Here is a 27,955-nt window from a genome sequence, read left to right on the forward strand (position 1 = left end):
TTAAAAGTGAAAATCTCTCATCCTCCTGGTAGTACCTTGGACTATTTTTCCCCTTTGGATAAAGAGGACACTGTGAAACTTATGAACAGTATAAAATCTGATGCCCCGAGTGATCCCTGCCCTACATGGATCATTAAGCAGATTGCTGATACTACCCGTAGGGTTCTGACACCTCTGTTTAATGATCTATTTTTATCTGGAATCTTTCCTAATCTTTGGAAAAAAGCTTCAGTGCTTCCGCTACTGAAAAAACAGTCTTTGGATCCCAAGGACCCAATTAACTACCGTCCTATTTCTAGACTTCCCCTGCCAGCCAAAATACTAGAAAAAGCTATAAACAGGCAACTTAGTGATTTTCTCCAGTTCAATAACTCTCTGGACTCCTCACAATACGGTTTCAGAGCTTTTCACAGCACTGAGCTGGCGCTTCTTAAATCTACAGAGGAAATTAGAGAGGTGATGGATAAGGGAGGGAATGCGATGTTGATCCTATTAGACCTATCCGCGGCCTTTGATACCGTTCATCATAAGGTATTACTTAATCGGTTATCAGAGATCGGGATAGGAGGTCGAGCATGGAATCTGCTAAACTCCTTTCTGAAGGATAGGTCACAAACAGTCGAACTTAATGGCAACATTTCTGAACCCTTTTCTTTGCCATGTGGGGTGCCGCAGGGCTCATCTCTTAGCCCTACACTTTTTTAACATCTATGTGGCACCCCTGGCTGGCATTATTAGATCTTTTGGGTTTCAGCTCACCTCCTACGCGGACGACACACAAATTGTGTTGTCGGTGATGGAGGGAGCTAAAAAGGAAACAGGTGAGGTTCTAAGATTTGGCAACAATCCTCTGATGTGGACACCTGATTGGTGGCCTGATAATCTTGGTCTTTGCCCCACACCTTGTAGGAAAGTCAAAAAACACGGGTGTCGTGGTAGATGACAAACTCAATATGGGGGACCAGGTGAGCAAGGTGACGTCGGGATGCTCTATGGTGCTTAGAATGATCAGGAAAATCAGGTTTTTTTATCCGAGGGGAGTCTGAGAACGCTGGTGACCGCACTTATATTATTACGCCTCGACTATTGCAACAGTCTTTATGTTAATATGCAAATACAACATCAAAACAGGCTGCAGGTTATTCAAAATGCTGCTGCCAGACTGTTGACCCGGACTCCTAGGACTGTTTCAGTCAAAGGAGAACTAAAGAAGCTGCACTGGCTCCCAACTCATTTGAGATCTCGTTTTAAGGCATTGTGTATAGTGTTTAGAGCCTTGAACGGGACTGATCCAGAGTTTCTAAAAAATACGTTTTTTTGGTACATCCCTTTTAGAACTCTTAGATCTACTGGTGCTAAGCTAGTGAAAACTCCCTGCTTTAAAAAAGTTAATTGGGGAGGTAGAAGCTTTGTAAATAGTGCGTCTAAAATCTGGAAGGAACTCCCTTTCATGCTGAGAAACACCTCTGACTTCAGCTTTTTTAGGAAAGGTCTTAAAACATGTTTTTTCTCTCAGTTTTAGTTCTCTGTTATCTTAGGTTATCAGTGCTTAGCGCCAGGACACCGTATGGTAATCGTGCGCTCTATAAGTCATAATAACATAACATAACATAACTCTTGGGTGGAAGATCAAGAAATCCTATGGTGCAGTGTGAACAGCAAGTAGAATTCTAAATAGGAAGACCTTGAAAACAGAAGCCGCTGCAACAACATCCACATCGAAAGGCCCCTCAAGGCGGCAACATCATGGCCGTCACAGCTGAGCTTCTAAAGATGATCTGAGGTGATGTGGAAGCTCCCCCCCCCGGTCCTTCCGGACACCGTTCCCGACATCCTTATAAGGGTCCACCTCTTTACCAAAAAGGAAGCCATCCTTTGAGCATCCAAGGGGAAAGCAGATTTGGTCTTCTGTGGTCATCCCATCCAGCTCTTTCCCCAGTCACACTGCTGCGCAAGCTGCGATTTTTAACCGGTCACTCTCAAACTAAGGGCATTGGATATCCAGTAACAGTGGGGTCACCCCATTGTCCTCATCTTTCCGTGGAAGAGGAAACAGAAGTTCACACGCTAACTGGCTAAAGCAAAGAAAATATTGGATATCCTGGACCACCTAGCCAGCACAGACTCTTCCCCAGCATGGACGACATCCAGGGAAAAGTGGCACCCGACTTGGCAGACAGTCAGCTCCCGATGGCAGGACAAGCTCAAAAAAGAGTATGCTCTTCAGAAGGCCACACAGGACATCATCACACACTTGCAAAGCTTGAAGAAAATAAAAACCTCCAGGACCACATCCACACTCTGCGGAGATCTCCAATGGGCCGGCATCGCCTTCCCATACTAAGTGATCCTTTATCTACACGCCTCATTGACAAGGCCTGGGCCTTGAATCATAGCTGAAGCAGGACACATGGGGCTGGAAGACCACTCTTGATATTGACCCTTGTTTGCCTTTACCCCTTCCCACTGAACCCGCCTTGTTTTGACTGAAACACTGCCCTTCCCCGAGACCCACTTGCCACGATTCATACCACAGGAGGGTGACACATCCAGTAGGTTAGGACTTTGTCAACACCTATCCCTGTTGGGCTCGGATCAAGTTGTTGGGCCCCTTTACCATTCAGCAGAAGAATTTGCAGAGCGATTGGATAAGGTGTGGCATGGTAATTACATCATGGTTGAACTCACATATATAGCATGGGCCCACGCTGTTCTCAGTATTGAACTGGTAGTGACAGGTACAGTTTCCGATGTTATACATGCATGAGGCATTCCACATAGTAAAGAAGTATATGTTCAACCTGTACTCTGACCCTTCCAACTGGAAAGGTGCCCCCCAGAAGAAGAAAATCTATATATAAAAATATAAAAACCCACCCCCTCCCAATAAACATTGTAAGTGGTGGTGGCGACACGTATTGCTGTCTGCTTCCTAGTCATGTGCGGGACTTTTAAAATTGAAAGAGGTGCATGTCCCTAACTGTGGGTGGACACACTGCCAGTGGTAATCCCTTTGTGAGGAAGGTGACCAGTGGACCTCATTTAAATTCAAAGCTTTTATAGTCCTCTCGGAAGATATCCATCATTCTCTCGAGACACAATAGTTTGCAAAGCCGGGAGTGCCATAGAGAGAGGGCAGGGGCTTCCTTTTTCTTCCAGGCTGTCACTATTGTCACTTTTGCTGCTCCTATGCATGTCCTCATAATGGCCTTGTCAGCTTTAGTTTGATGTTCGAGCTACGGGTTTCTAAGGCCCAAAAGGATTCCCTCCATAGATGTCGGGATAGGATAACCCAACTTGCTTTTAATTTGGGCTAAAATTTCCTCCCAGAAATGTTTGATTGTGGGGCAGTCCCACCAGATATGTTGAAAGACGCCAAGCAGCCCACAGCCCCTCCAACATTGATCGGAGGAGTTCCGGAAGATTCTTTTAAGGTTAGTGGGGTATAAATACCAATCCATCAGTGTCTTGAGGTGTGCCTCCCGGAGCTCTGAAGAGTGATTGAATTTTGTAATATCTGATCCTGTTCCTTGTCAAGTATGTATCTTTGTCTTACCCCTTCCCACTTTGCCATGTATCGTGGTTGCGGGGAGTGCGTGGAAGAAAGTAGAAGATTATACAGGAAGGAAATCACTCCTCTCATGGAGCCTACCTTTAGCACAAACTTTTCAAACTCAGTTTTCTCTCTCGTAGCCGCGGCGCAGTTGGAAGGGGTAAGAGCCCAGTGCTAGAGCTATAGGTAGTGGAAGTGTTCGGCTTGTTCTAGCTGAAACTCCCCTCTACAGTTCTCGAAGGTAAGAAGATCGTAATTGTGGAATAAATGGGATAAAACTAGACAGCCCCCTTCTTTCCACGGAGTAAAGGGGCCCTCTTGGAATGCCGGAGGAAAGGCCAGATTTAAATGTATTGGTGTGTAGGGTGAGGGGAATGTAGTCCACTGTGCGTTCCCCGAGATAGAGTCCCATACTTTCAGTGTAGTGTGTGTGGGGGTGCTGATATAAGCATTCTCAGGCCGGTCCCTCTTGCGTTTCCATATGAGATCCCAGACGGTTCTCCCCGCAATGGCACGATCCATATGGAGCCAGTGTTTATCCGATTCCTGTTTGGACCACTCCGCCACTATTCGTAATGGAGCAGCTTTATAATAAAGGCCCAAGTCCGGCAGTCCTACCCCTCCCTCCGTTCTAGGTCACCTCAAAATTGAAAAGGATAGTCTTGCCCTCCCCCTTGCCAGATAAACCAGTTAATCATGGATTTGATCCTAGGGAGGAATTCCTTTTCGAGTTCAATAGGTAGTGCTTGAAATAGATTTAAACGTTTGGGGAGTACCGTCATTTTGACCGCATGTATGCAACCAAGCCATGAAATAAAAAGAGGTTTCCAGCGCTTAAGATCGTTCTGGAGTTGAAGGAGAGAGGACGGAAAGTTAGCTTTGTATAGCCCTTATACGCATGGTGTCAGCTGTACCCCCAGGTATTGTAAGGACCGTGTAGTCCATTGGAGTGGAGTCTGTGCCTGCATTGCATTAGCCTCGTCGGTCGGGACCATGAGATTAAGTATGTAAGATTTATTCAGGTTAATTTTAAAACCTGCACAGCCTTAAACCGAGTGAATTCAGACTGCAATGCGGGGAAAGAGATGGCTGGTTCCCCAAGGGACAGCAGTACGTCGTCTGCGAAGAGCGAGGTTTTGTGGGAATCTCCCCCAAAAGGTATTCCTTTAATCTCCGGGGTCTCCCAAATGGACATCGCCAAGGGCTCGATGCTGAGGGCGAACAATAGGGGTGACAGAGGGCTCCCCTGTCTTGTTCCTCTTGTGAGGGGGAAGGGTGCCGAGAGGGTCCCATTTACCTGTACTCGAGAATTGGGTTGAATATAGTTAGCCCTGACCATGTTAATAAATGTATCCGCGAAGCCGAAGTATGCGAGGATGCTGAAAAGGAACGACCAGTCCACCCTGTCAAAGGCCTTCTCGGCGTTCAGCCCCACAAGAACTGCCGTTATCTTACGTTTAGTGACTTTCTCGATAATGTGCACTGTCCGCCGAATGTTATCATGGGTCTGCCGGCCTTTTATAAAGCCTGAGTGATCAGGGTGGACTAAGTCTGGCATCATATCATTCAACCGGGCTGCTAGGATGGCTGAATAAAGCTTCACGTCTAAATTCTAAAGGGCGATGGGACGATATGAGGGGCACAGGTGGACATTTTTCCCAGGTTTAGGAATGATCGTGATCACTGCCTCGGCCATCGACGGGGTCACCCCACCCTCCTCTGCCATTTTGTTAAAAAGATGCGTGAGATGCGGTAAGAGGTCTGGTGCAAAGGTCTTGTAGAAGTGTGCCGTGAGTCCGTCGGGGCATGGGGCCCTATGGAATTTGAGTGCCTTAATGGTGTCGCCCACCTCCTCTGATGTTATGGGAGCCGTAAGTCTATCGATCCAGTCCCGTGAAACCTGGGGCAGTTGTAATGTTTGGAGATATCTGTTTTGCTGCTCTATGTCCCGTGTTTCCCCTGTGTACAGAGTATTGTAAAAGGTTCCAAACACTTCGGCCTTTCCCGTGTTTGTGTGGATCATTCTGCCCTCCACATCTTGTATGCCGCTAATGTATTCCCTTTTGCGCATCTCCTTCAGTTGTCTGGCCAGGTGTTTTCCAATTTTGTTGCCCTGGGAGTAGGAGAGGTGGCGTAATTTCAATAGCGTATATTCTGCCCTGTTAGGGAAGATTGCTTTGAGTTTTCCCTGCAGTGCCGTAAGAGTGTGTAGGGTGTCCCTATTGGGTTTATTCTTTTGTTCCTTTTCAGCAGTTTCTAGAGCTACTTCTAATACCTCTCTCTCCTTTGCCCTCTGCTTGTTTAGGGTAGAGTTAAGTTTTATGCATATCCCTCGTATCACAGCTTTAAAAGTATCCCAGTTATTGAACACCTACGTGTCCTCAGGTGAATTTAACTTAAAGTCGGTGATCGCTTCTCACAGTTCGGTTCGAAGCAGTCTGTCTCGCGTGAGGGAGATTGGAAAATACCACTTGGGTGTCTTGGACGTGGTTCTGCTCCACCCTAGGCAAATCGAGACTGGGCAATGATCCGAAATGGAGAGGGGGAAGATCTTAGCCTCCCGAGGCGAGCCCATCAATTTCTGACTAATAAAAATGTAGTCGAGGCGGGAGTATGTCTGGTGGACATGAGGAAAAAGGTATAGTCTCTAGTTGGAGGATATAGTGTACGCCACGCATCTCTAAGGCCTAAGTCGTGTAGTTTCTGCTTGACATCAGTGGAAAAGAAGCTGGCTCCTGCTGTGTGTGTTTGGGTGCTATCTAAGTCTGCTTGCCCTGTGAGATTAAATTCACCTAACAGAATTGTTGACCCTTCTGCAAATTCACTTATGTTATCTAAAACTGTATGTAGTTAAGAAGGCCGCCTGGCCTGTATTAGGTGCATATGTGGCAATGAAGGTGCATAATCTACCTTTCAGATTTCCCTTGACCATGAACATCCTACCCTCTTTATCTAGATACAAGGATAAATTAGGTAGTACTGTCCCTCAAATAGGAAAAAACGGCACACCAAACTGGATGCAAGTGATAAATAGATGCATAAAGTCAAGGCGTCAAACTGTAAGAGGATCAACAATTGCAAAAGGGTGCTCAAAGCTAACATTGATGTCTACTACCTGGAGGCATCATCAGTATGTACAAGACATACATACATTGATAATTACAAAAGAAAAGACTTAAATGGCACTCCCACACGGTATACAGGTTAAATTCCCCACTAATGTAGATTGCCAGCTATATTCAAGTCACATATGCTTGTCAACAAAGAAGATGAGAGGATCAGTTCCATTAGTTGGTCGTCTTGTTTGATAACAAATCCAAGACCCCTTAGATATTAGTTGCTTGTCATCTTTATTTTTTATGATTGCAAGTTCCAATACACGGACCAGCCGACACGTGTTTCGTCTTACAAAGACTTTTTCAAGGCACAAAATGTACGAAGGTTGTATTGATGGTGTTCGTAGTACTCTGTAGAGGTTCAAAGACACGAAGTCCAAAGTCACTATAGTGCGCGGTTAATCATACCATCAATAAAAGTAAAGTGTTGTCCATTCCAATTGGATAAGTAGAAGCTTTTCAGTTAATTTCTTGGAGTTAATGGCGTGCTGACTCCTTGATACGAGTGCACCCACTGCCTGTCTCCACAAAGAAGAGGATACGACCGCAATCCGCACCGTCTCGCTGACGTATCAAGGAGTCAGCATGCCATTAACTACCCTCTTTATCTGCCTGGACAGCCGTCGACTGGAACTTTGTCGAGCTATGGAATTTGGAGGGTGACTCCACGCTGTTTGGTGAGCGCCGAGGATCTGTATAGAAGGGGATATTGTTTGTGTCTGAGCCTCGCTTCCTCCGCCTTTTGGAGGTGTGTCTCCTGGAGAGCTACTATATCAAAGTGATGGTCTGTAAGATATTTTCAAACCTTTTGTCGCTTTTGTGGTGAGTTGAGGCCCCTAACGTTCCATGACCCTATCGAAAGTACCATCTCTCCGCTAGTGCCTCTTCCCTCTGCCCTTGGTTCCCCAATGTCAAATCTGCATGTCCGTCCCCCCTGTCTGGTATTGGGAGTCTACCCCAATGTGCCTGATATGATTTATGTGTTTTGACTAGGATGTGTCTGCGGTAAGTAGTCCGGCAAAGCCGCCACTAGACCCAAAAGAAGCAAACCCCAACATCACCAATATCAACTGGTGTCGGAGTGATGACAGCTCTCTGACTGCGGGTGCAATCACCACTCTGGGCGTGTTGGTGGATGGCGCAACCAAAGTTCCCATCCACGCCTCTCTCGAGTGTTCGAAAGAAAATAAGGTCGCCTACATGGTAAGACCGTCAGTAGCTGGGCAGAACTTGTCTGCTTGAGTCTCCAGGTAAGTATGAGTCTGTATTCCACAGATGTCCCTCGACCAGGCATAGCTGTACTTTTACGGCGTATCAGAGGATTTCATGAGGCCGTTCCTCGTTCGAGTCGAGTGTCCAGAAAGTTCACTCTTATGAGGGTATCGGCGAGGAGCTGAGCCAGTGTGCTCTTGACATATTCATTAGTTGTTATCTTTAGGCCCTGGGTGGGTCACAGTCAAACATGTCCGTTTTCCTTTTATGATGGCTTGACTTTTTAACCTTCATGATTCCTTATTGTCAGATCCCATCTTTGGGTCATCACTTATGTCCTCCCTTGGAACTTGTTGCCCATTGTGTTTTTGTCGTGCCACTTCGCTTTGGTCTTTGCGGCCTGTCCTGGGTATTCTCGGTCTCAGCAGGCGGAAGAACTAACAGTTTCAGCCCCTCATTCAATTCGGTGATGTGTCTCATCTTTTTTGGTATATTCAAAGCTCAGGCCAAATGGATAAGTCCATCTATATCTTATATGCTCTTCACGCAGTTTCATCGCGAGGGATCTAAATTGTTGTCGGCGCGCCAAAGTTGCGGTGCCAGATCTTGATAGATGCTGCATTTGTATCCTTGGAATGAGATTTCGTTTTTCCCCCTGGCTGCTTGCAAAATCTTTTCTTTCACCTTGAAGGAGTGAAACTTCGTGAGAATGTCTCTCGCAGCTCCCCAGTCGGTGGTCCTCCAACCCGATGTGCCCGGACCAGCTTGATTTTAACCTTCTGTGGGCTTGCGATCTCTGCGAAGAGGCCCTCTGGGAAAGCTTCGAGATATGATCCTTCTGCACCCTCTTCCAGATCCCGGATTCGAATGTTGGCTCTTCGCGCCTTGTTTTCCAAATCTTCGGATTTCAATTCGGCTTGATATAGTTGATCTTGCAGCTCACGTAGCTTGTCTTGCGTGTCCGTGGCTTTCTTATCCATTTCCTGGGTTTGCGTTTCCAGATCTACCACCCGTACGCCCACTGAATCGACATCTTGCTGGAGCGTGGCCAGTCGGGCGTTTAGGTCTGTTTTAGGTGGTCGATGGAAATCTTAATATCCTGGCTGAGTTGTGCGCGCAACTCTGTTTTAAAGTCCTTTAGGTATGCTAGCAGCTCCGCTTTCGTGAGAGCCATGGTTTCTGTGTGATTGGCATGTTCTAACGTCTGCCTTTTCTCTGCGGGTGGGAAGAAGTTGGAAACTTTATTTGGTGCCTTTTTCGGCGGCATAGGTGGGGGCACCGTGGCCCTCTCCAGGTGTGTGGTATGCAAAGCAGCCTATGCTGGTAGGTACCTCCTCCCCTCCCCTTTGAGTGGCACCGGTATTAGACAGGGCTGGTACGGACTCTCAGAGCTGGTGGTGCCTTAGTCCTGGGGGGCTGTATCGCCAGCCTCTCAAGCTCTCATTTCTGTTGAAGGAGGACTACTTTGGTGCTTTATCACCGCCTCTCATTACTCTGCAGGGATGCAGCAAGTCCTATGTGCCTTCCCGCCTCCCCGGTTCTGGGCGAAATGGCTTGCCAAAGTCACACAAGTTAGCTCTCTATTTACCCATTATGGGGCTCCATGTCTCAAGGGCCGCCATCTTAAAGTCAGGCAGAATCGCGGCTGGCATCTATAGGCCATTTGTCAGTGACTCCGTAATTAGCGCTCGCTAGACAGAGCCTGGTTAAGTCTTGGTGCTATATGTTCGTGTCTGAGGGCTGCAATATTTCCCCCACTCACCCGATAGAAACGGGATCCCATCCAGCGGGTTGCATGTTGCCTGAGGTACGTCCGGCACGCTTTTGTAGGAGACCGCTTCCAACCTTATGGAGTCTTACAACCTCGGTGCCTCCGCCGTGGGGTCTCTGGTGGGGATGAGGGTGTTCTGGGGTTGAACCATGCGTCCCAGATGGCTGCCGTGTGTTCGGCAGGCTCCGCTTCTTAGAGCCTTGGTGGCCGCCATGTTGTGGAGCCACACCGCCCGGCTGCAATACAGCTTAGTAGCTGGCGCCTCGCCAAAAATCTTGTCTCCCGCGAGGTTTCTAATGATTCCGCCTTATTTTGATGGGTCTGGACACCTATTCGCATTGACCGTGGCGGCTACACACGACACTAAACTGCTTTCACTTAGTGTTCGAGGTCTGAACTCGCCTAACAAGCGTAAGCAAGTTTGGGATCATGGATATCAATTCACCATCTGTCGGGGCTAGCGAAAGTGACATCACACAGTCTTTGACCTTCAGTTTCGCTCACACACATGCTTACACATACACACACACTTTCTCACATAAATTCACCCTCATCCACAAGCATGCACACAACATACATTTAAAGCATATTTTTTATACTTAAACCACCTTCAAGTTAAGGTCATATTCCATTTAGTTGTACTCCATTTTTTATTACATGGATAGTGAATATTGAAACATTTTTCATTATTAGAGTAATAAAAACAATTGATAGAGAACAAAGAGGGTGGAACTTCAACAGCTGCCACTGTGTTCCTGGCACTGATTTTGCCACTTTTTAGGCCAGAGATCGCAAAGGCAGTGCCCGGGGTCGCAGCTGCGAGGTTCCCGCTATCCCCATTTGTGCCTTTTTTCTGTCACTCCTTTCCTTCGTCTTTCTGCTCTGTGTGTTTTTTTCCTCTCTTACTAAAATGTCTGATGGGAAAAATAAGTACTGGCCCCCATAAATTAGTGCAAGTGGCTTCACCGGTAACCACTGGCTCAAATTAAGCACTGCTAAATAGTAATCTACTAAATGCAATTGTGTTCTAATTTTGCTAGCTGTACTAATGTTTGTACCTCTTAGCCAACCAACACTTTGTATTAACATACTATATATTCGCGGTTTCAAATAAGATTGTTTTAAACCTGGGGCATATCTATCTTTAGTGCAGCATATGCAATCTCACTGACCCACTGTATGTGGGGATGTGCGGGGGGTACTACATCCTCTGGCTCTCTTTTACTATCCAGCTGATGGATGGGCAGAGACTTTTTAAGCCATGGGCAAAGTGGCCTCTGTCCCAGGGCCACAGCCCTTCAAGGGGGCCCTTGATAGAGCCAGCTCTGTTGTGCAGAGTCTTGCCCTTATGACCTTGAATAATTCTTAAACAGATTGTTTCAAAAACCCTTTGCTTTGCCTTTAATATTTTTTTTTATGTCAGTGATGTGTGAGAGTCTATTACAGACTTTTTGTAGAGAAATGTTGTGTTTATGTTTTCTGCAACATCCATAAAAAATATCAAAACAGGACCTCTCATATGAGAAATTGGAGGGTGTCCCGATCTTTTGGCAGTAATATTAGTGGACTGCTGCTGTGTTACAATATTGAAAATAGTTCACTATCCCTGAATATTAAATGTAACACATTTAGAATGTGGATGAGTGTGCCTGTGCACTGTCAGTGACCAAGCCAAAGAGGGCATGAAAGATCAGAAATTGGATCATAAATTAAAAGCTTTTCCAAACAGGGGTGCCCCAAAATAAGTTTGCCCCAGGGGCCCCAAAACCCTTAAGATTTCCCTGTGGATGGGGGCCCTTTCTCCTTTTGGCATTAGGCCCCACAACACCCTTGTTACACCACTGTTTAAAACACACTTTGAGGCTGCATTGAGATCAAACATTCTGTGATGTCACCTCCTGCGATGTCATTAGGAGCGCGTGATGTCACCTAATGAACTCCTGGTCAGCCGAGGAGATTGACTTCCATTCAATATTTGTATGGACAGCTGTCTGGATTTACTTATAGATTATTTTTGAAAGCCGTTCTTCGGAATATCAGAAACAATTATAAATTCTCAATGTGCACACTTGGTTGGGTTAGTAGTGCAACTTCTTTGGCATATGACTTTCTGGTGTATTCCTACCTCCTTCAGTTCTGGGTCATTCGACGAGAGGAATAGCTACTTCTTGTGCTGTTGCTTGTGGGTTTTAAATTGCTGGTGACCGCTAGACAGCCAATTGGGCTTCACTAAATACTTTCCTCAATCATTCTCGATTTCAGGTGGTGGAATCTGTAACTAATTTTGGATCTGCATTATTAGAAGCAGTTGATCTGTAAAATGCAGTTATGTTCCTTCCATTAACCTCACTAGGTACAGCATTAAGTTTGGTTGTGTTTTTTCAGCAATGCATTTTATTGCTTTGAAATTAGGCATTTTAGGAATTGGGTGAGAAAGAGAAGTGAAATGGTAATGCTTGAATTACTTACCAATAATCTTCATTACTCTGAATCTTTTCCTCGCCCCATTTTTGTTACCTTTTGCAATGAAAAATCTAAAGTTTTGAATTTGTCTTTTCCGCCGTTAAAAAAGGGCACATCTGTATAAAAAACACATTTGCTTTTTGCACATTTTATATTTTTTAATATTTTTTGTGCGCCATACTATATAGTAACAACGTTTTTAAGAAATGTTTAAAACCTTTAGCCGTTTTATAGCTCTGAAAATAAAGTATACATTTGAGAACAATTTTTGCTTCATCCGTCTCTACAAATATTTGCTTTAACAACGTTTAGTGCTTTCAGCTTTAACTTCAGTCATACATTTGAAATGAATGTGTAAATTCTCTAACACCTCTGATCAGACCGGAAAGTAACAGTTACCTTACATTGTATATTTTCTGTTCCATTTTAAAGCACATTGTGTGTCAAAAATTGCAGAAGTTATTGAAGAATTTGAAAAAAAGTTTAAATAGTTCATAAACATTTTCGAAAAAAAAATGTGTAAAACATTTACAACATCCCAAACTTTGTGAAATGTTTTTCTCAGCTTTGGGAAGTTGGCGATGGCAGAGTTTGATCATTGGGCACATTTAAATTATTAGATGTCTGAAATGGTAGGTGTATGAAATTAAATTCGTTCAGTCCTTTGGTTTCCGCAGAGATAGAAAATTGGTCTTTCCTCATCACCCAAGTTCTAGAAGAGTACGTCTCCGTGGAGACAGAAGATTGACAGTCGCTATAGTGATGACATGTGTTCTGTAGAAGAGGCTGGATTGGCCAATGAATTGAGCCTTGGTGGAAAGCAGTTGTGATGTCACAGTGCCGCCATGTGATCTGCCTCCTTCAGGCACAAGTCCTCACATTGCCAGAAGTCTCTGGCTAGGTGGAAGTAGGCGGTCAATGTCGGCTGACACCAAGCAACAGCACCTCCCCCGGAGGAGCCCACGCATAGCCAGCATGGCCCAAGGGCAGTGCAGCTATCGTGAGATGGGTGGTAACAAAACTTTCAAGAGGTAGGGGTTTTTGCCTGTTCTGTATCACAACTATCTTCGTAAATATGATCTTGGTTGTTACCAGACTCTAAATGGCACTAGGGCATTTTGTTGGCCGTGTAGGAATGTCTTGCTGCTAGTTTAGAGAAATGTCAAGATCCAAGCAGTGCTACCAAGTATTTCCTTGTTGTACCTTCCATGCTCCTACTGCAGAGATTACTATGCACCCTAAAAATCTAAAGGGCCAGGGGGTTCTGGCAAGGAATCTGGTCAAAGTGGAAACCATAGCGCCTTGGGTCAATCGTTTGAGCTGTCTTTGTTTTCTTCTGTCTTTATTAGAGTTTTCAAGAGGAAGTCTTCCTCATCTCGGGGGTCCCCGGAGCCGGCAGTGACAACAGGAGAATCCAGTACCCAGTCTCCTGATGTAAAGAGAGTGGAGCAACACCACTATCACTACTGGGGTAAGTCACAAGTAGTACTCCGTTTCTTTCATCTGAAGACCCCGTAGTTTGAAGAATGCTGAAAATACCTGATGTATGTACAGGAGGGCTAAGAACCCCCATTTATGTACAGAAGAGTTGATGGTGCCTGACAACGGCACAGGAACCAACGCAGTACATGAGAGTTGGGGTACAGATATGCAGGTCGAGAATCCCCTGTAAAGGAAGCCTAGATTGCTCAGGAGGGCTGAGGGCCCCCTCTACATGTACATATGAGAGATGAGGAACCTTGCAACCTGCCAAACATGGATGTGGGTCCTCTATAAAGAACTGGTGTCCTGAGAAGTCTAGGAATGTCTAAGAATGATGAAAATCCTTGTTCTAGCAGGGGGGTCTGAGAGATTCCAGCGCAGGTACATATACCCTGAGAGTATACGGTACAAGTATCAGGATGTTGTGATCCAAGCTACAGGTACAGGAGTACAGAGGGCCCCTAGAAATTCGAGGGACCGGGATCCCCAGAGGAACCAAATCTGATCTGGAAACCTAGCTTCTGTGGAAGGATATTTACTCACTGTATCTTCTTCTGCCATACAGGTGACTTGAACCTCGGCACGAAGATCGGAAGCCGGGTCAGTGATCTTGCTATACCGACGCTAGGCAGGCCTAGATCCCAGATGCGCACAGCCTCAGGTAGGTGCTCCGCGATGCTCTGCACCTTGGATGCCTGTGAGAGGGCGTCACTTTCGTTGCTGTGGCTCTTGAGACTGAAGCTTTGCCCTTGGCTCCTTCCATCCTTTACGAGTTGAAGGAATCCTCCAGGGTATGGTGTGGAGATCTGTGAGACTGTGGGTCAGCGGTCCATCCTGGCTCCTTTATTGAGAGGGTGCCCCGCAGCTGTGGTTTGGATATTTTTACTGTGTGCCCTGTGTCCACCTGGAAGAGTAGCTGGCAGCCTGGATCTATACACTTGGTGCCCCACCAGGTGTTTCCAAGAACCACAGTCTCTGAGCAGCCGGAAACTTATTTGGGGATCACATATTTATGGTGCTTCTAAGCAACGTCAAAGGGTAGATGATAAAGGAGATGTTGTCCTGGAGTTAGTCACCCACCTTGAACCTTCCAAAAGATCTCACACCTGAACTCTGAGGCTTATTCGGGGATCGCTCACTCTTGGGCGCCTGTAACCTCACCGGGTACTTGTTCAGCTAGTGGATTCAACTTCCCTGGCCCTGGTTTCATCTTACCCTGAGCACCGTGGTCTCTTCCTTGCCCTAAAGGAATTAGGAGCAGCCTTGGGTCAGCGCTGTGAAAGCAGGAGTGTCAAGCTCTACCCTTCCCTTGGTGGCACTCAGGGCATGGAACATCAGGATTCCTGAGCTTGGACTATCTGTTTTAGTTTATTTGTCAGTTTTATGGGTCAACACCCATACAGAATGGGGTAGGTGGGCTACCTAAGTGCTGTATATTCAAACTTTCAGATGCTCGCCCTCTTACAGCCCCCTTGATCCCACTGCGCTTTATTACAACCCAAGCCCGAGCAGCCATCAACCAGTCATAGCAGAGAGGGAACCAACCTCCCACCGAGAAACCACTAGAACCTTAGGGTGGACCTGGGATTTAGCCGTCCACCTCTTGGACTATCCCTGTATCCCGTTTTAGCCTTCGGGGGGGCCTCCATGGCGGGGGTCCCCAGAGAATACCGAGGATGCTGCCTCCCTGAGGCTCTCAGACACCTTTTTCCATAAGAATGAGGTACCTGGGGTGAGATGGGCTTGTCCAGTTACTACCCAGGATTCTTTTTGAGGGCTGGTGCAGGTTGGAGGGGACTAGGGGGCAGCTTGGCTTGGAGGATGTGAAAAGGTGTGGGCTGGGGTTTTTGGCGTGGTTGTGCGTTCGAGGCTTCCTCATTCCTGCCTTGCCCTACACACCCCCGGGTCATGCATCGTGCCCGCCAGCCTGTCCTTTAAAGAGTGGGTTTAAGGGCGGGTTTGTGTTTGGGGGTAATTGTTTTCCATGCAGTGGTGGCTGGCATTTGTTAGGATGGGGAAGGGAGGGGTCATGATTACCGCGGGGGGCTGAGGGGGGCATAATTACCGCTGGTGAGGACGTCTAGCCCGATGAATGGATAGGTTTGGAAGTGGCGAGTTTAGGGGCGAGTAAGGGGTTCCTAGGAGGGGCAAGTCAGCCTTGCAGTGGAGTGTGGGTGATGGTGAATTGCGGGAGGTGTGGGGCGGGAGTGAAACAGTCGTGGATTGCTGATAGGTACTAGGAGGTAGAAGGTCTTGGGAAGGGATTAGGCCTGACAGAGAAAAGAGAGAGATAGATTTGGTCATTTATAGTTCGCGTGGTTGAAGCTTGTGTGTGTGTGGTGCGTTGGGATGTTGTTTGTGAGGCGGGATTTTAGTTGTAAAATATGCCAGGCTAGTGTTTCAGGCGTGTAAACTGTCCTCATTAAAGCGCCATATTCTCAAGGCACTGCAAGGCAAGGCGAGAAATAGCCCCCGAACCCAACCTCAGAAACCCCCAAACAAAAATAACAAAGAATACTTGTTAGAAGGTGCAGAGAGAGGTGTGCATTTGAAAATAGTATCATTAGAGCCAGCACTCCCCCCCCCTACTGAGAAGATAGCAGAAAAGCACTCACCCTGTGAGGCTCCTGTTTATACAATCTGGAGACGGGTGATGCTACATGAACTGGAGGCTGCAATGACTTACTTCCTGGGGGGCAGACAACAGAGGTTCCCCACGGCTCTGCCTGTCCTCTTCCACTGGAGGTAGGTTCCCCTACCCAGTGACCCTCCTTCTGCTGCATAAAGGGATGCTCCAAACCTTGTCAGAACGGTCATATCCAGAAAATGGCACAGCCTGCTCCCCTCCTTCCCCAACCTCAACCATAATGTACACTCAGCACTGAGGCTGACAGTTACCGCCATTGCCCACAGAGGAGGCGGCAAGGATAACAGCTGAAGAGAACATGCCTTAGCTTAAACATTGCCTTGCCTAGGTAAGCTGGTACAATGGTTACATTTTGTCTTTTTTTAATTTCAAGTATATACCATAAAAATAAGAACATGCCACTGCCTAAACGTGTAGAGCCCTAGGCATCCAATAAAAAAATATAAAAATAAAACCAACCCAGATCATTTTAATATAACAGTACAAGTGCTTGCTTGCAGGCAAGTGTTCTTAGAAGAGGAATAGTAACCCTTTTTAGTTTTAATGCACATCAGAGGAAAATAGGAGTCTTATTATCACAAAGAAACTGTACGATTGCCTTTGAATTACTGTAACCTGAAGACATAGCTTAAACAGGCATACCCCCACCACTCTTGGTGCAAGAGAGTCAATGACTGTAGTACCCGTGCTATATGCTGTGGTGTTTGAGGCGAAATGTGAATGACAGTTGAACAAACCAATTGATGAAGAAGAGAGCTGACCCAAAGCTCCTCTGTGTGTTCACACATGTATGTACTTTTATTTCTCATATTTTAACTACATGAGGCTCTCGAAACACCTAATGCTACTTCGAGGCCAGACCGAAATATAAGGTAGAAGTTGATAAACGGCCTTGTCCAGAAATTTGTGCCGTTTCAGACACCGCACCTATGCCACATTTTTCCTTTGATAATCCAATAGCAACAGGTCCTGGGCATGCGCAACAATTCTTTTTTATAACACAAACCCTGTTATCAAGTCTGGTTGGTCAACTTTGTCTATACCCAAAAAGATTGCTGTACCATTTGGGGATTTAGAGGTCAGTATACTTGGGGCACTGTGGGTATTTTAAGTTACTTTAGGTTGGTAACCGTGCTATCAAATTTGTGAGTTGACCTTTATTAAGGGTTCTCCAGTCATTGCATCTAAAGAAATTGTTGTTCGAATCATACCTAACTTTCAACTCCGACTTTACCTGAAAGAGCCATTTTGTTAGGGAAATGGCCTTACAATGCAGCAGAGCCACGCATGCCATTTCCCCGCAACCACCACCACGCTTGCCTTAACCACACATATGCCTTAACCAAGCATATGCGTGACTAAGTGAGTGCGCGGTCTAGATGTCCAGGAACCAGAAGCATCGGGACAGAAAGCCCGACGCGGACAGGTAAGAGGGGCTGGGGCCAGGTTTGGAAGTAGTTTTAGGATTGGGGTAGTTTTTACGGCTCGGGGTTGTTTATAGGGCAGGGGCCTGGGTTTTAGGGCTAAGGGCAGGGGAGGTCGGGGTACTTTTAGGTTTTAGGGATGGGGTAGTTTTTAGGGCTAAGGGGGGGGTCACGTTGTTTATAAGGCAGAGGCCAGGTTTTTGGACTCATGGCAGGGTGAGTCGGATAGTTTAAGGTTTTAGGGATGGGGGTAGTTTTTAGGGCTCAAGGTGTCAGGATCTCTGTAGGGCAGGGTCCAGGGTATTAAAGGGCTCAGTGCGGGGTAGTTTTAGTTTTTTTTGGGGAGGGGGGGCGGGGTAGTTTTAAGTTTTGGGGCAGGGTAGTTTTTAGGGCTTGTGGAGGTGGTCAGGTTGTTTATAGGGCAGGGGCCAAGGTTTTAGCGCTCAGTGCGGAGGGCCTGTAGTGTGATCTTTACCATACATCCCTTTACCAATCATGCCTTTTCCACAAAATTGCGTGGTAAAGGCATGCATGGTAAAGGAATGCGTTGTTCAGACGCATTTGTTGTTAGGGCTGCGTTGTAGAGGCACGCGTGGTTTAGCCATGCGTGCTGCTGTCATGCAACCATTTTGATATTTTTCTATAACACTTGGGTATCCATTCATATTCAATATTGCACAGAAGAGAGAGATCAAAACCTTCTCAAGATGGAGCCCAGTTCGCTAGTTCCTGCGCATTAGCTGGGAGTTAGGAAGTTGGTGTCCGTCTCTGCTAACAAAGGATACAGCGAGTGCATGGGTGACTTTTGTAGGCTCATCCTTGGGGTCAAGCTTAAAACCTCCTGCTCCAGGTCTTAGGGATTGGGCCCTCCTCCTGGACAACTAAATTAAAGTGCCTGCAAGTCTTGGCAACCTTTGGCATCAAACTCAAAGAGGAGCCCAGACATTCTGTTGTTGGCAGTGGTGTTTAGGGACCACTTGGCAGTTGAAGGGGAGCTGTGCCCCTGCTGAGAGGTGGGAGCTCAGTGTGAGGCTGAGCCCCCCTGCGCCTGGACGGCCATTAATATGGAACCCATGCCCCTACCAAATGGAGCAGGCTTCGCCGCAGGGGAGTGTGTGGCTCTGGTTCCCCCAGTGCAGAGAGAGACGCCCTCTTTTCCAAAGAACCCCTCAAAGCCAAACTGAGACCTGCCTTTAAATGAGTGAAAATATGAAAAAGATTTCAAAACTGCAGAACTAGAGCTACAGACAAGTGTATTTTCCTTCTCTGCCGACAGGTGACTTTGACTCACGCACCCGGCGCCAGTTGAGCGGCCTCCTATTGGCTCGAGGCCTGTCAGTCCCACACCAGGGGCCTGGCAAGGCAGGTAAGTGCCCCCGACCTTTACAGGGTATTTACTCAGTGTTTATCTAACCACGACAAGCCTCACCTGCAATAGAGCATCCAGTTAAATTCACAGGGCTCCAATGCACCGTCCCACGTTTGCAGGAGGCAATTACCCCTCCACAGAGAGGGGACAACTTATGTTGTGCATCTCTATACCGAAAATACACTGTCTGAGATTACTCAACCCCCAGCATGCACTACAACCAACGACTAGCACGCAAACAAGAATTCCCATTTAGGGGTAGTAATCGGCGTCTCCCCTTCCACAAGGAAACTCCATGTTTGATCACACATTAGCCAGCATCCTCAGAGTTTTGCAGAGATGTATATTGTTTGGCGTCTAGTCCCAGGTGGCCTTTACCAACTGTGCTTGTTTTGCGTTTAGGTGAGAACATCCGAACCGAACCTCGGTATACGGCATTTGTTTTGCTGCTGCTGATGGCTGGTGAGTAAAGGAGACTCCTAGTACCAGTGTCATAGTCCGTGTGTAATAGGACCTAGTCCAAGGAAGCAATCTTCCCTCCCAGCTACTGTATGCATTACAAAATACATCAATAATCTGGGTTCAGCGAGCCTCTGGATCCCGGTGCCCTGCACCTGCTGCACCAATGGAAGCTACCCCCCAGTCTAGTTCTTGGCACTCCAGGTCTGGCCCTCACTTTCCATCGCACAGGCCCGCCCCTTGCTTCCCATCACCCTGACCCCAAGTCTGCCTCTGACTCCCCATCGCATTGACCCCAGATCTGCCCCTCACTTCTCAAGTCATCCAGGTGCACTTCTGTCACTCCTTCAGCTTAGCTCTTTCTGGTTACTATAGAAATAAAGTTGTAAAGATTTGTTTCCCTCTCCCTTTACAGCCTGACTGAGAAAGGTCCCTCCCGGTCTTTTTCGTAGTGCCTCCTTGCCCTCTGTTCAAAATAAACGATCATGATCAACCCAAATGGTACTCTTGGAGGACCAGGGGGATGACCGCCAGTGTCTGGGCATGGTCAAAGGGCGTCCAGTCTGCATATGACTCTGGTGTCTGTACTCCGGAATCCTCCCCCAGGGATCAAGTCAATTAAAAGGCCCTATAACTTTGAAACCATGCCTTGCCGGTGGATTGTCTTTGTGGAAGGGATGCTCACAGATCTAGGAAAATAGGCTGTAACAGTCAAAAACAAAGTTGGAGGCAGAAGACCCAGGGTTCAAATACAGATAACTCTGAAACCACTTGACAGATGTTCATGTGTCAGTGGTCCTGGATTAAGCGTGTCCTCGCCCAGCAGTCTCTGAATTGCTCGTACCAGTGGTTGGAGCTGAAGGTTCTTCAGGGCTGTTGGAGGAAACTGGGGACACACATAGGTTTCTCCTCAATTCATAGGTGGTCTCGGACAAAGCAGGTTTATCTACAGACAGTCCGGGTAAGGACTCGCCTTTAGGCCCAGAGTGATGCAGACAGACCATGTTGTGTTCCTTCTTGTGCACAGCAGCGGGAGCGGGACGCCCTCATGGCCTGGAGCAACCCAGACATCCCATAGGCTACCACAGGTGCTCAAGGGCAGCTGGGGAGATGAACTCCTCTCAGAAGGCCTTAGAGCATAATCCATCATACCCTTCCACATAGGGTAGACCAGGAGCACCTCTGGCAGGATTCCTGACCCAGCACTGGTCCCAGTCTGGTATGAGAATAGTCATGCGGGGACACTCTTTGAAGAGAGGAAAAGGCATCCTCCTTAGCAAGGCGTATTGCATCCACCTACAGCATGGGGATGTGTGGAGGTCCATGAATCTCCCTTACTCCTCCAAAGGGACGCACTGACTGTGCACCATCTCTATGTGGCACAGAATCAGCACATCTCCCTGCGGGTTGAGGGTGGAAAACACAGTAGACACCAGGGAATGTTTTCTTCTTTAAAAAGAAAATATAGGTTTGGTCGTTGACTCGTCCTGGCATCGAGTCGAGCTACACCGGCCACCGCTGGAGCCCAAATATTCTTTCTGCCCCACTGGTATCCAGACCACGAATACTGCAGCGATCCCCATGTCAAGTGAGAGGAATTTTGGATTCCTTTGAATGTCGTTTTGACGTATTGGCTTGACAGAGAGTGGGTAAACATTGTGCCTCCCCGGTGAACAGAGAGAGACCATGTCATTGGGGGCTCACTTGGGTGGCCTAGCTCATCTGTAAACCCCATGCATCCCCTCATCCCTGCCACCCAAAAAATGAACCAGGCTTGGGCTCAAGTAGGTAAATTCACTCAATCTTTACAGCCGGATGACCCCACTTAGCGGACATGCACCAGGGCAGCATCTGGGCCGCCTCATCTCATTTCTATGCTCCTCATCTCATTTCTGTGCTCCTGTAATTCCTCCTAATGGGTCCTAAAGCAAACATCCACTAAGCTCTATTTCTTTCCCCAGGCCTTATCTCTGCTGTCAGAGACACTAATTAATTGGCCTGGGCCAGGCAAAGTAAGGTGCCTGCCTACACTACCCAGAATTCTTTGTCTCGTATCTCCTGACAACTCGTCTGCTAACTGCAGGGAGGCCCCTTGGTGAGCAGCGCCGTGGTCTTAATGTGGAGGAACTTGTACACTGAGTCACATGTTTAGTACATGCGTCCCTGCACCATTCTATCTAATGCAGCTAAAGAGTTAGATTATTAACTTGTGTTTCGCTTTTCAGGGATGTGGGTCCTCATCCAGTGGCAGGAGGCTCCAGTGGGCAAAAGGTAAGCGATCTTGCTTCTTCTACTGTTTCATCTGCCACTGTTGAAAAACCGGAAAACTAATTTGGGTCTTGTATGCTTATTTCAACACCTCTGAACTGTGCCCTGACTGGGCAGTCATTCACCAATGCCTTGAAGATCCGCATTCAAAAGGACCCTTGAACAATCGAATTGGCTTAACTGCGTGGGACCCTTGTTTGCATTTGGGTTAAGGGTCCTTTGACTGTTTTTGGCGAGGGAAACTCAGCAGCTGAAACTTCAGTTACTGAGTTGTCCAGGCTTGCACCCAGAGCCGAAACCATTAAAACAGAGGGCCAAGCATACTGTAGGGAGATTGCTACATTGTATCCCTTTTGTCAAGTTCCTCTTCCCCAATTACTGTGCATCGAAAACTGCTGCATAAGCATTGTAGTAAAAGTCCTGACTGCAGCCCCATATCTTTGGCCGTGAGACCATTGTTATAGAAATACAATCTCCAAGAAGCTAGGAATGTTCGTGGTTGTATCTCTGCCTCAGAAGGGGCAAACACTTTCTAGTTTTTTTTGCATTTTTCGCGGTTATTTTTACAAATCCACATTGGAAATTAATCGCATAAAGTTGCCCCGTATAAGCATCCAGTTTGTAGGAAGTGTGTTCTGATTTTATGCCGCCTTGCAGCCCTTAGCCTGGTGTGCTCTGTTCAGAAGTTCCAGAGCGACTAGAAAAAGTAGAGGGGTCACTGGAAATACCTGCTGGGTCCCTGACACTACAGGCCTCTAATAAAGTGACAGGATTGCCCTGGCAAAAGTATGGCTTGGGTTTGCTCTTACTAATGTGGCCGTTGAAAAGCTCCTTGACTCCTTAATGGAAGCGTTGTCTGCATCTAATGTGATAGCGGAAGTGAAGGGCTTAAAGGTGTCGATATGAAGCTGGTCTGTGCACGCTACGTTATCTCAAATGGGCATTAGTCTGTCTGCTGGAAGTTTGACCTATGTTTGTATTGCAATTTTAAGAGTGAGTTTGGGCATTAACTTGCGTGGTCCATTGGATCCTTTTCCCTCTAAGAATGCGGACTATGGAGCCTTTGAAACTCTCTCTTTGAATTGACCAGAGTGCATCTGAGCTTTGTACAGAAGTCTTAAGAATGAAACAGGCATGTCTGAACCTTTGGTGCAGCCAGGGTAGAAAACGTTTGTGGGGCCAGTATTTGGTACCACCTAGTGGTATTCTCTGGTTAGCGTCCTTAAGAAGTAACAAGTCAGGCTTTCTATTTTATTATTTAAAAAACATTTTGTAACAGGAGAACAGGCCCCCCCAAAGCGTGAGGCCTGGCACATAGTGCCAATATCGGCAAACAGTTGTCCCAAAACACATAAGTACATAAATAAAACACACAACACTGTATTGTAAGTGGAGAAATATTGCTGCAGGTTTATTAGCATAACCAATATGCAAACATGGTGGGTTATCTTACGGGCGATCCCAGGGCAGGCCAGCCCCTATGCCGCCTGCCCGTCTGATAAGCCTAGAGTCACCATGGCAACGCCAAATGGTGGATACCAAATATTGGGAGGGGCCACCCCTCCCATCCGTGGACCACCAGTCCACTTGCTTTACACGCCCCCCCGTGATGGGTGGGCGGAGCATACATGGCAGCCCCCGGTTGCTCAGACCCACAACCGCCTGTCGGCTAACGGGGCGCCGTCGTTCTTCCAGGGGACACGCTAAACATCCCTGGGTATCCTGGCTTAGCACCCCGCGATGCTGCTGCATGATGTACCCCTTGGTATGTGCAGACCCTGGATCGCCCTGTAACTCCTCCTGCAACACAAAGTAACATTTGTTAGAAGACCTAGCCCCCCCCCCCCCCCCCCCCCTTTGTCCCTCCGGACGCCGGGTAAGCGGAGGGGCGGGCAAGGCGAACGAGCGGACAAGAGGGCGAGGAGGGGGCGGAGACAGAATATGTACCCCTGTCTCCTCCCCGCCCCCGCCGGAAGCAGCCATCTGCTGGGGTCTCCCCTGGAGTAGCCCAGGGACTCGACCTCCCACCCCTGTGCCTTCCTGTGGCACTAAGGCGGCCGCCCTCTAAGGGGGTGGGCCGCTACGCAACCCTCCCCCCGGGCAGCCTTACATAGTGCCAATATCGGCAAACAGTTGTCCCAAAACACATAAGTACATAAATAAAACACACAACACTGTATTGTAAGTGGAGAAATATTGCTGCAGGTTTATTAGCATAACCAATATGCAAACATGGTGGGTTATCTTACGGGCGATCCCAGGGCAGGCCAGCCCCTATGCCCGTCTGATAAGCCTAGAGTCACCATGGCAACGCCAAATGGTGGATACCAAATATTGGGAGGGGCCACCCCTCCCATCCGTGGACCACCAGTCCACTTGCTTTACACGCCCCCCGTGATGGGTGGGCGGAGCATACATGGCAGCCCCCGGTTGCTCAGACCCACAACCGCCTGTCGGCTAACGGGGCGCCAACGTTCTTCCAGGGGACACGCTAAACATCCCTGGGTATCCTGGCTTAGCACCCCGCGATGCTGCTGCATGATGTACCCCTTGGTATGTGCAGACCCTGGATCGCCCTGTAACTCCTCCACAGCCATGGGAGTGGCCACCGTCACTACCAGGGCCCCCCACCAAGGTACCCCTATTATTTGCAACCCGCAGCTGCCAATGCTTCCCCAAGATCCAGTAAAAATAAATCCATGCCTAAATTGGAGAGGTGAACCCCATCGCCCTTCAGACATCCCGTTGATTTGGCGTACAGAAGGCCATGCCTGATGAAGCCAAAGCCTCTTTGCTCAGTGAACTTGCGCATGGCGCTGTTAACTTTTCTTCTTGACACCTCGATGGCGTCTCCTGAGCGGGCTCCTTGCCAAATAGCTCGTGGTGTCATCTCAGACCACCACAGTTCGCACGGCCCCAGCAACACGCTCAACTGGCAGAAAGTGTCCCTCATGTCTTGGAGCAAAGCTCTCCTTCCTAGTGATGTTAAATCATTCCCCCCCAGGTGAACCACCAAAAGGTTGGGCGGGAGCCACCCTCCCCGGAGTCTCTGCTTCACTTTCCGTAACAGTTCGCACCAGCGCAAGCCCGTGAATCCCAACCACATGATGTCTGTGGCGACAAAGCCATTCTGCCACTCTCTTGCATCCGCCCATTGTGCCAGTCTCGCAATAATCGAGTGACCAATTACCCACACCTTCGTTCCTAATAAAGAGAGAAATAGTTTTGAATATATGTTTATTTAAACGGAGAAAACAGCACCACATCTACAAGCAAGATCTACGTCAAACAGGAGCAAAAGAAGAGGGGGATGCCTGACAGAGTCTAGGTACCGATGAAGCAGTCAACAAAATTGATCCCAGAGCCCCGCGGCCACTCCTAGGGCCGAATGTATCGCTTGAAGCACTGCGACTCCCAACGCCCCACCTTCATGATACCTTCTGGGGACCGGCCTGCTAAGAAAGCTGTGGTAGCCGCCCCTATGCGGAACGAATGGCTGCTGAATCTTTTGTTCCTAACATCATGGCCTGACAGCCGTAAGCAGGCCTGTAAGATGTGGTCCACTTGGAATCTAGTGACCGGGAGGCCATCCGGATGCACCAGTAGGTAACCCGCCCCCCGCGGGCGGAGCGGCAGGTAAGTTCTGACCCATGATACCGGGCAATATCTCTCATCCCTATGACCCTTCTGTATATTTTGTTGTTAGTGATTAGAGCAGCCGAGGCTGTGGGTCTTTTATAACGCTTAAGATTTTCTGCGTAAAGTTCTATTCGCTCCCCGGGGTCTTCCACCCTCCTACACCCACCCCACGATGGCTGACTTTGCTGGTCTAGCCTTTGACGATGAAACCTTAAGTACCATACTATCGGACAATCCCAGCATTCTTGACTCCCTACCCGAAATCTCAGGGAATCCCAAAGATGACTGGGTTACTTTACTCACTTTAAAAAGAACACAATCACGAACAGCCATCCATGGTTTGGTGATGGCTGAATACTTGCGTGGGAAGTGTGCTCCCACTGGCCTTATTGTGACGAATGCACCAAGACTGTTCTTGACGGACAAACAATTCATGAAGGATTGGTCTCTCATTGCCTGGCGTTGCACCCGTGACTGGCTTATCTTGATAATCAGCACGGCGAAACGCCAGGCTGATGCCATTCTTGTTGAAATACAAATTCTTGAGGGTCAAATAAAAACAACCCTCACAACCACTGCCTTCAAGAAACAACTTGATGAAACGAACAAAACCAACAAGGAATATCGGGATAACATCCTGATAAATAAAATAGATAAATTCAAAAAGGATTTGGCTCGCTTCACCTGGGAAAAGATCTATCCCTACACTAGTGATACATATGTGGCCCCAGTGTTTAACAGCAAGGGCAAGCGGTATGGGTCCAATTATTCAACATCTGGGTCCGACCAGGAATCAAGTGACTCTGACTCTTTTACTACCAGAACCCCTTCGGGCAGAGGTAGAGGCCAATCACGAAGATATAACCACAGGAGAGGCACACAAGGCCCCTTTCAGAATCAAGGACAATGGTGGCCACCAGCCCCTTGGGGGTATCAACCGCCCCCTTTCCCACCCCATATACAGATGTTTCCACCACAACAACAACCCTACCCTAATCAGTCTTTTTTAGGTCAGGGCCAAGGACGTCCCAGGGGCAAACGGAGAGGCACTCCGTCGGTCCACTGGCAGGAAGATCCATCCTTCCCGAACACTCGGAGCAGGAGGGGCAATCAACAACAGACCCCGACCTCGACTGGGGAGTAAATGATCTGGTGGTCAACCTCAGTTCCAGGACACTCACCACAGATGAACGGAGTGTCCTTAATAAAGGCTTAGGATTTGTACCCACGTATGGGGGTGATGCTTTCACTTTGAGGTGTGAGCTGGAGAAGTTCTTTAGAAAGATACGACTCCATTTCTTCTTTCAAGATAGAGAGACCCAAGACCCACTGTCCCTGAGTGATGCCAACACCGGTCTACGTCCAAAATCCAATTTCACACCCTTGACACATCAGGTGCCGCCCCAGGTATCTACCTTTGAAAAAGCTGTCATTCATGATGTAATGGCACAATATGACAAACGTTTCACCAATTACAGCAACTTTACCAACAAGGACAAATTGGCCCTCCAGCACCTCACCAGAGATGCCTCCGTAGTTATCAAGCCAGCGGATAAAGGGGGTGCCACTGTCCTTCAAGACAGTCTGGCTTATCGGACCGAGTGCCTCAGACAACTTGGTGATACTAAATCATATCAGGTCTTACACACTGATCCCACTCCTAGGATAAGCTTGGAGATACAACACCTGGTTGAGGAAGGAGAAGCTGAAGGGTGGATCACACCACATGAAGCCAGATTTTTGGTTAATACCAATCCGGTAATGCCCTATTTTTATTGCATACCGAAAATCCACAAAAGTCAACGACCTCCACCAGGACGACCCATCATCTCGGGGATAGGCTCATTACTTGAGCCTTTGTCCAAGTTCGTTGACTTCTTCTTAAGACCTATTGTTACAGAAATGCCCACCTATCTCAAGGATACTTCGGATGTGTTACGGCTTCTACCTGAGATAGAGTTCAACATCGAAACCGACATTCTGGCTAGTTTGATGTAGAGTCTCTGTATACTTGTATACCCCAACTAGAGACTCTGGAGTGTATCAAAGGACTACTAGAGGCCCGCGATCTTGATAGCATAACTCCTGTTAACTTCATCATGGAGTGTGCGAGAATCGCCATGATGGAGAACTTTTTTGGATTCGAGGACCGAATTTTTCTCCAGGTCTCCGGGACCTCTATGGGTAGCATTTTTGCACCCAGCCTCGCCAACCTCTATGTTCATCTTTTTGAGCAGAACTATGTACTGAACCACAGCAACCCCTATCGACAACATCTGTTGCTGTGGAAGAGGTACATAGACGACATCTTAGTGGTGTGGCGAGGCACCACTCCTGACCTTTTGGCTTTTCACTCCTGGCTCAATCTTCAAAATACTTTTTGGAAGTTTACGATTGAGTATAGTCATCAACGCCTCTCTTTCCTAGACATTTCTATCTTTCCACAGGAAGGCATTTTACATTGTGAACTTTTTTAAAAACCTATGGCCAGGAACTCTCTGCTATCCTTCGATAGCCATCACCCCAGGGCTCTCAGAGAGAATCTCCCGGTG

General features: G+C 47.7%; 1 protein-coding gene across 1 annotated transcript in view; it reads left to right on the forward strand.

The window, feature by feature from the left end:
• The window catches only part of LOC146833423 (sperm-associated antigen 4 protein-like), a gene marked incomplete at its 5' end in the record, with an annotated part of 145,412 nt that overhangs the window by 3,743 nt on the left and 113,714 nt on the right, over positions 1-27,955 (forward strand). The window contains 5 exons of the mRNA XM_085599902.1: positions 13,465-13,586; positions 14,163-14,258; positions 18,945-19,034; positions 19,440-19,499; positions 21,722-21,767. Coding sequence (XP_085456028.1) covers positions 13,465-13,586; positions 14,163-14,258; positions 18,945-19,034; positions 19,440-19,499; positions 21,722-21,767 — 414 coding nt within the window. The remainder of the gene's footprint in view (positions 1-13,464; positions 13,587-14,162; positions 14,259-18,944; positions 19,035-19,439; positions 19,500-21,721; positions 21,768-27,955) is intronic.

This window comes from Triturus cristatus, chromosome 4_2 (genome assembly GCF_964204655.1).
Source record: "Triturus cristatus chromosome 4_2, aTriCri1.1, whole genome shotgun sequence".
Classification (NCBI taxonomy): domain Eukaryota; kingdom Metazoa; phylum Chordata; class Amphibia; order Caudata; family Salamandridae; genus Triturus; species Triturus cristatus.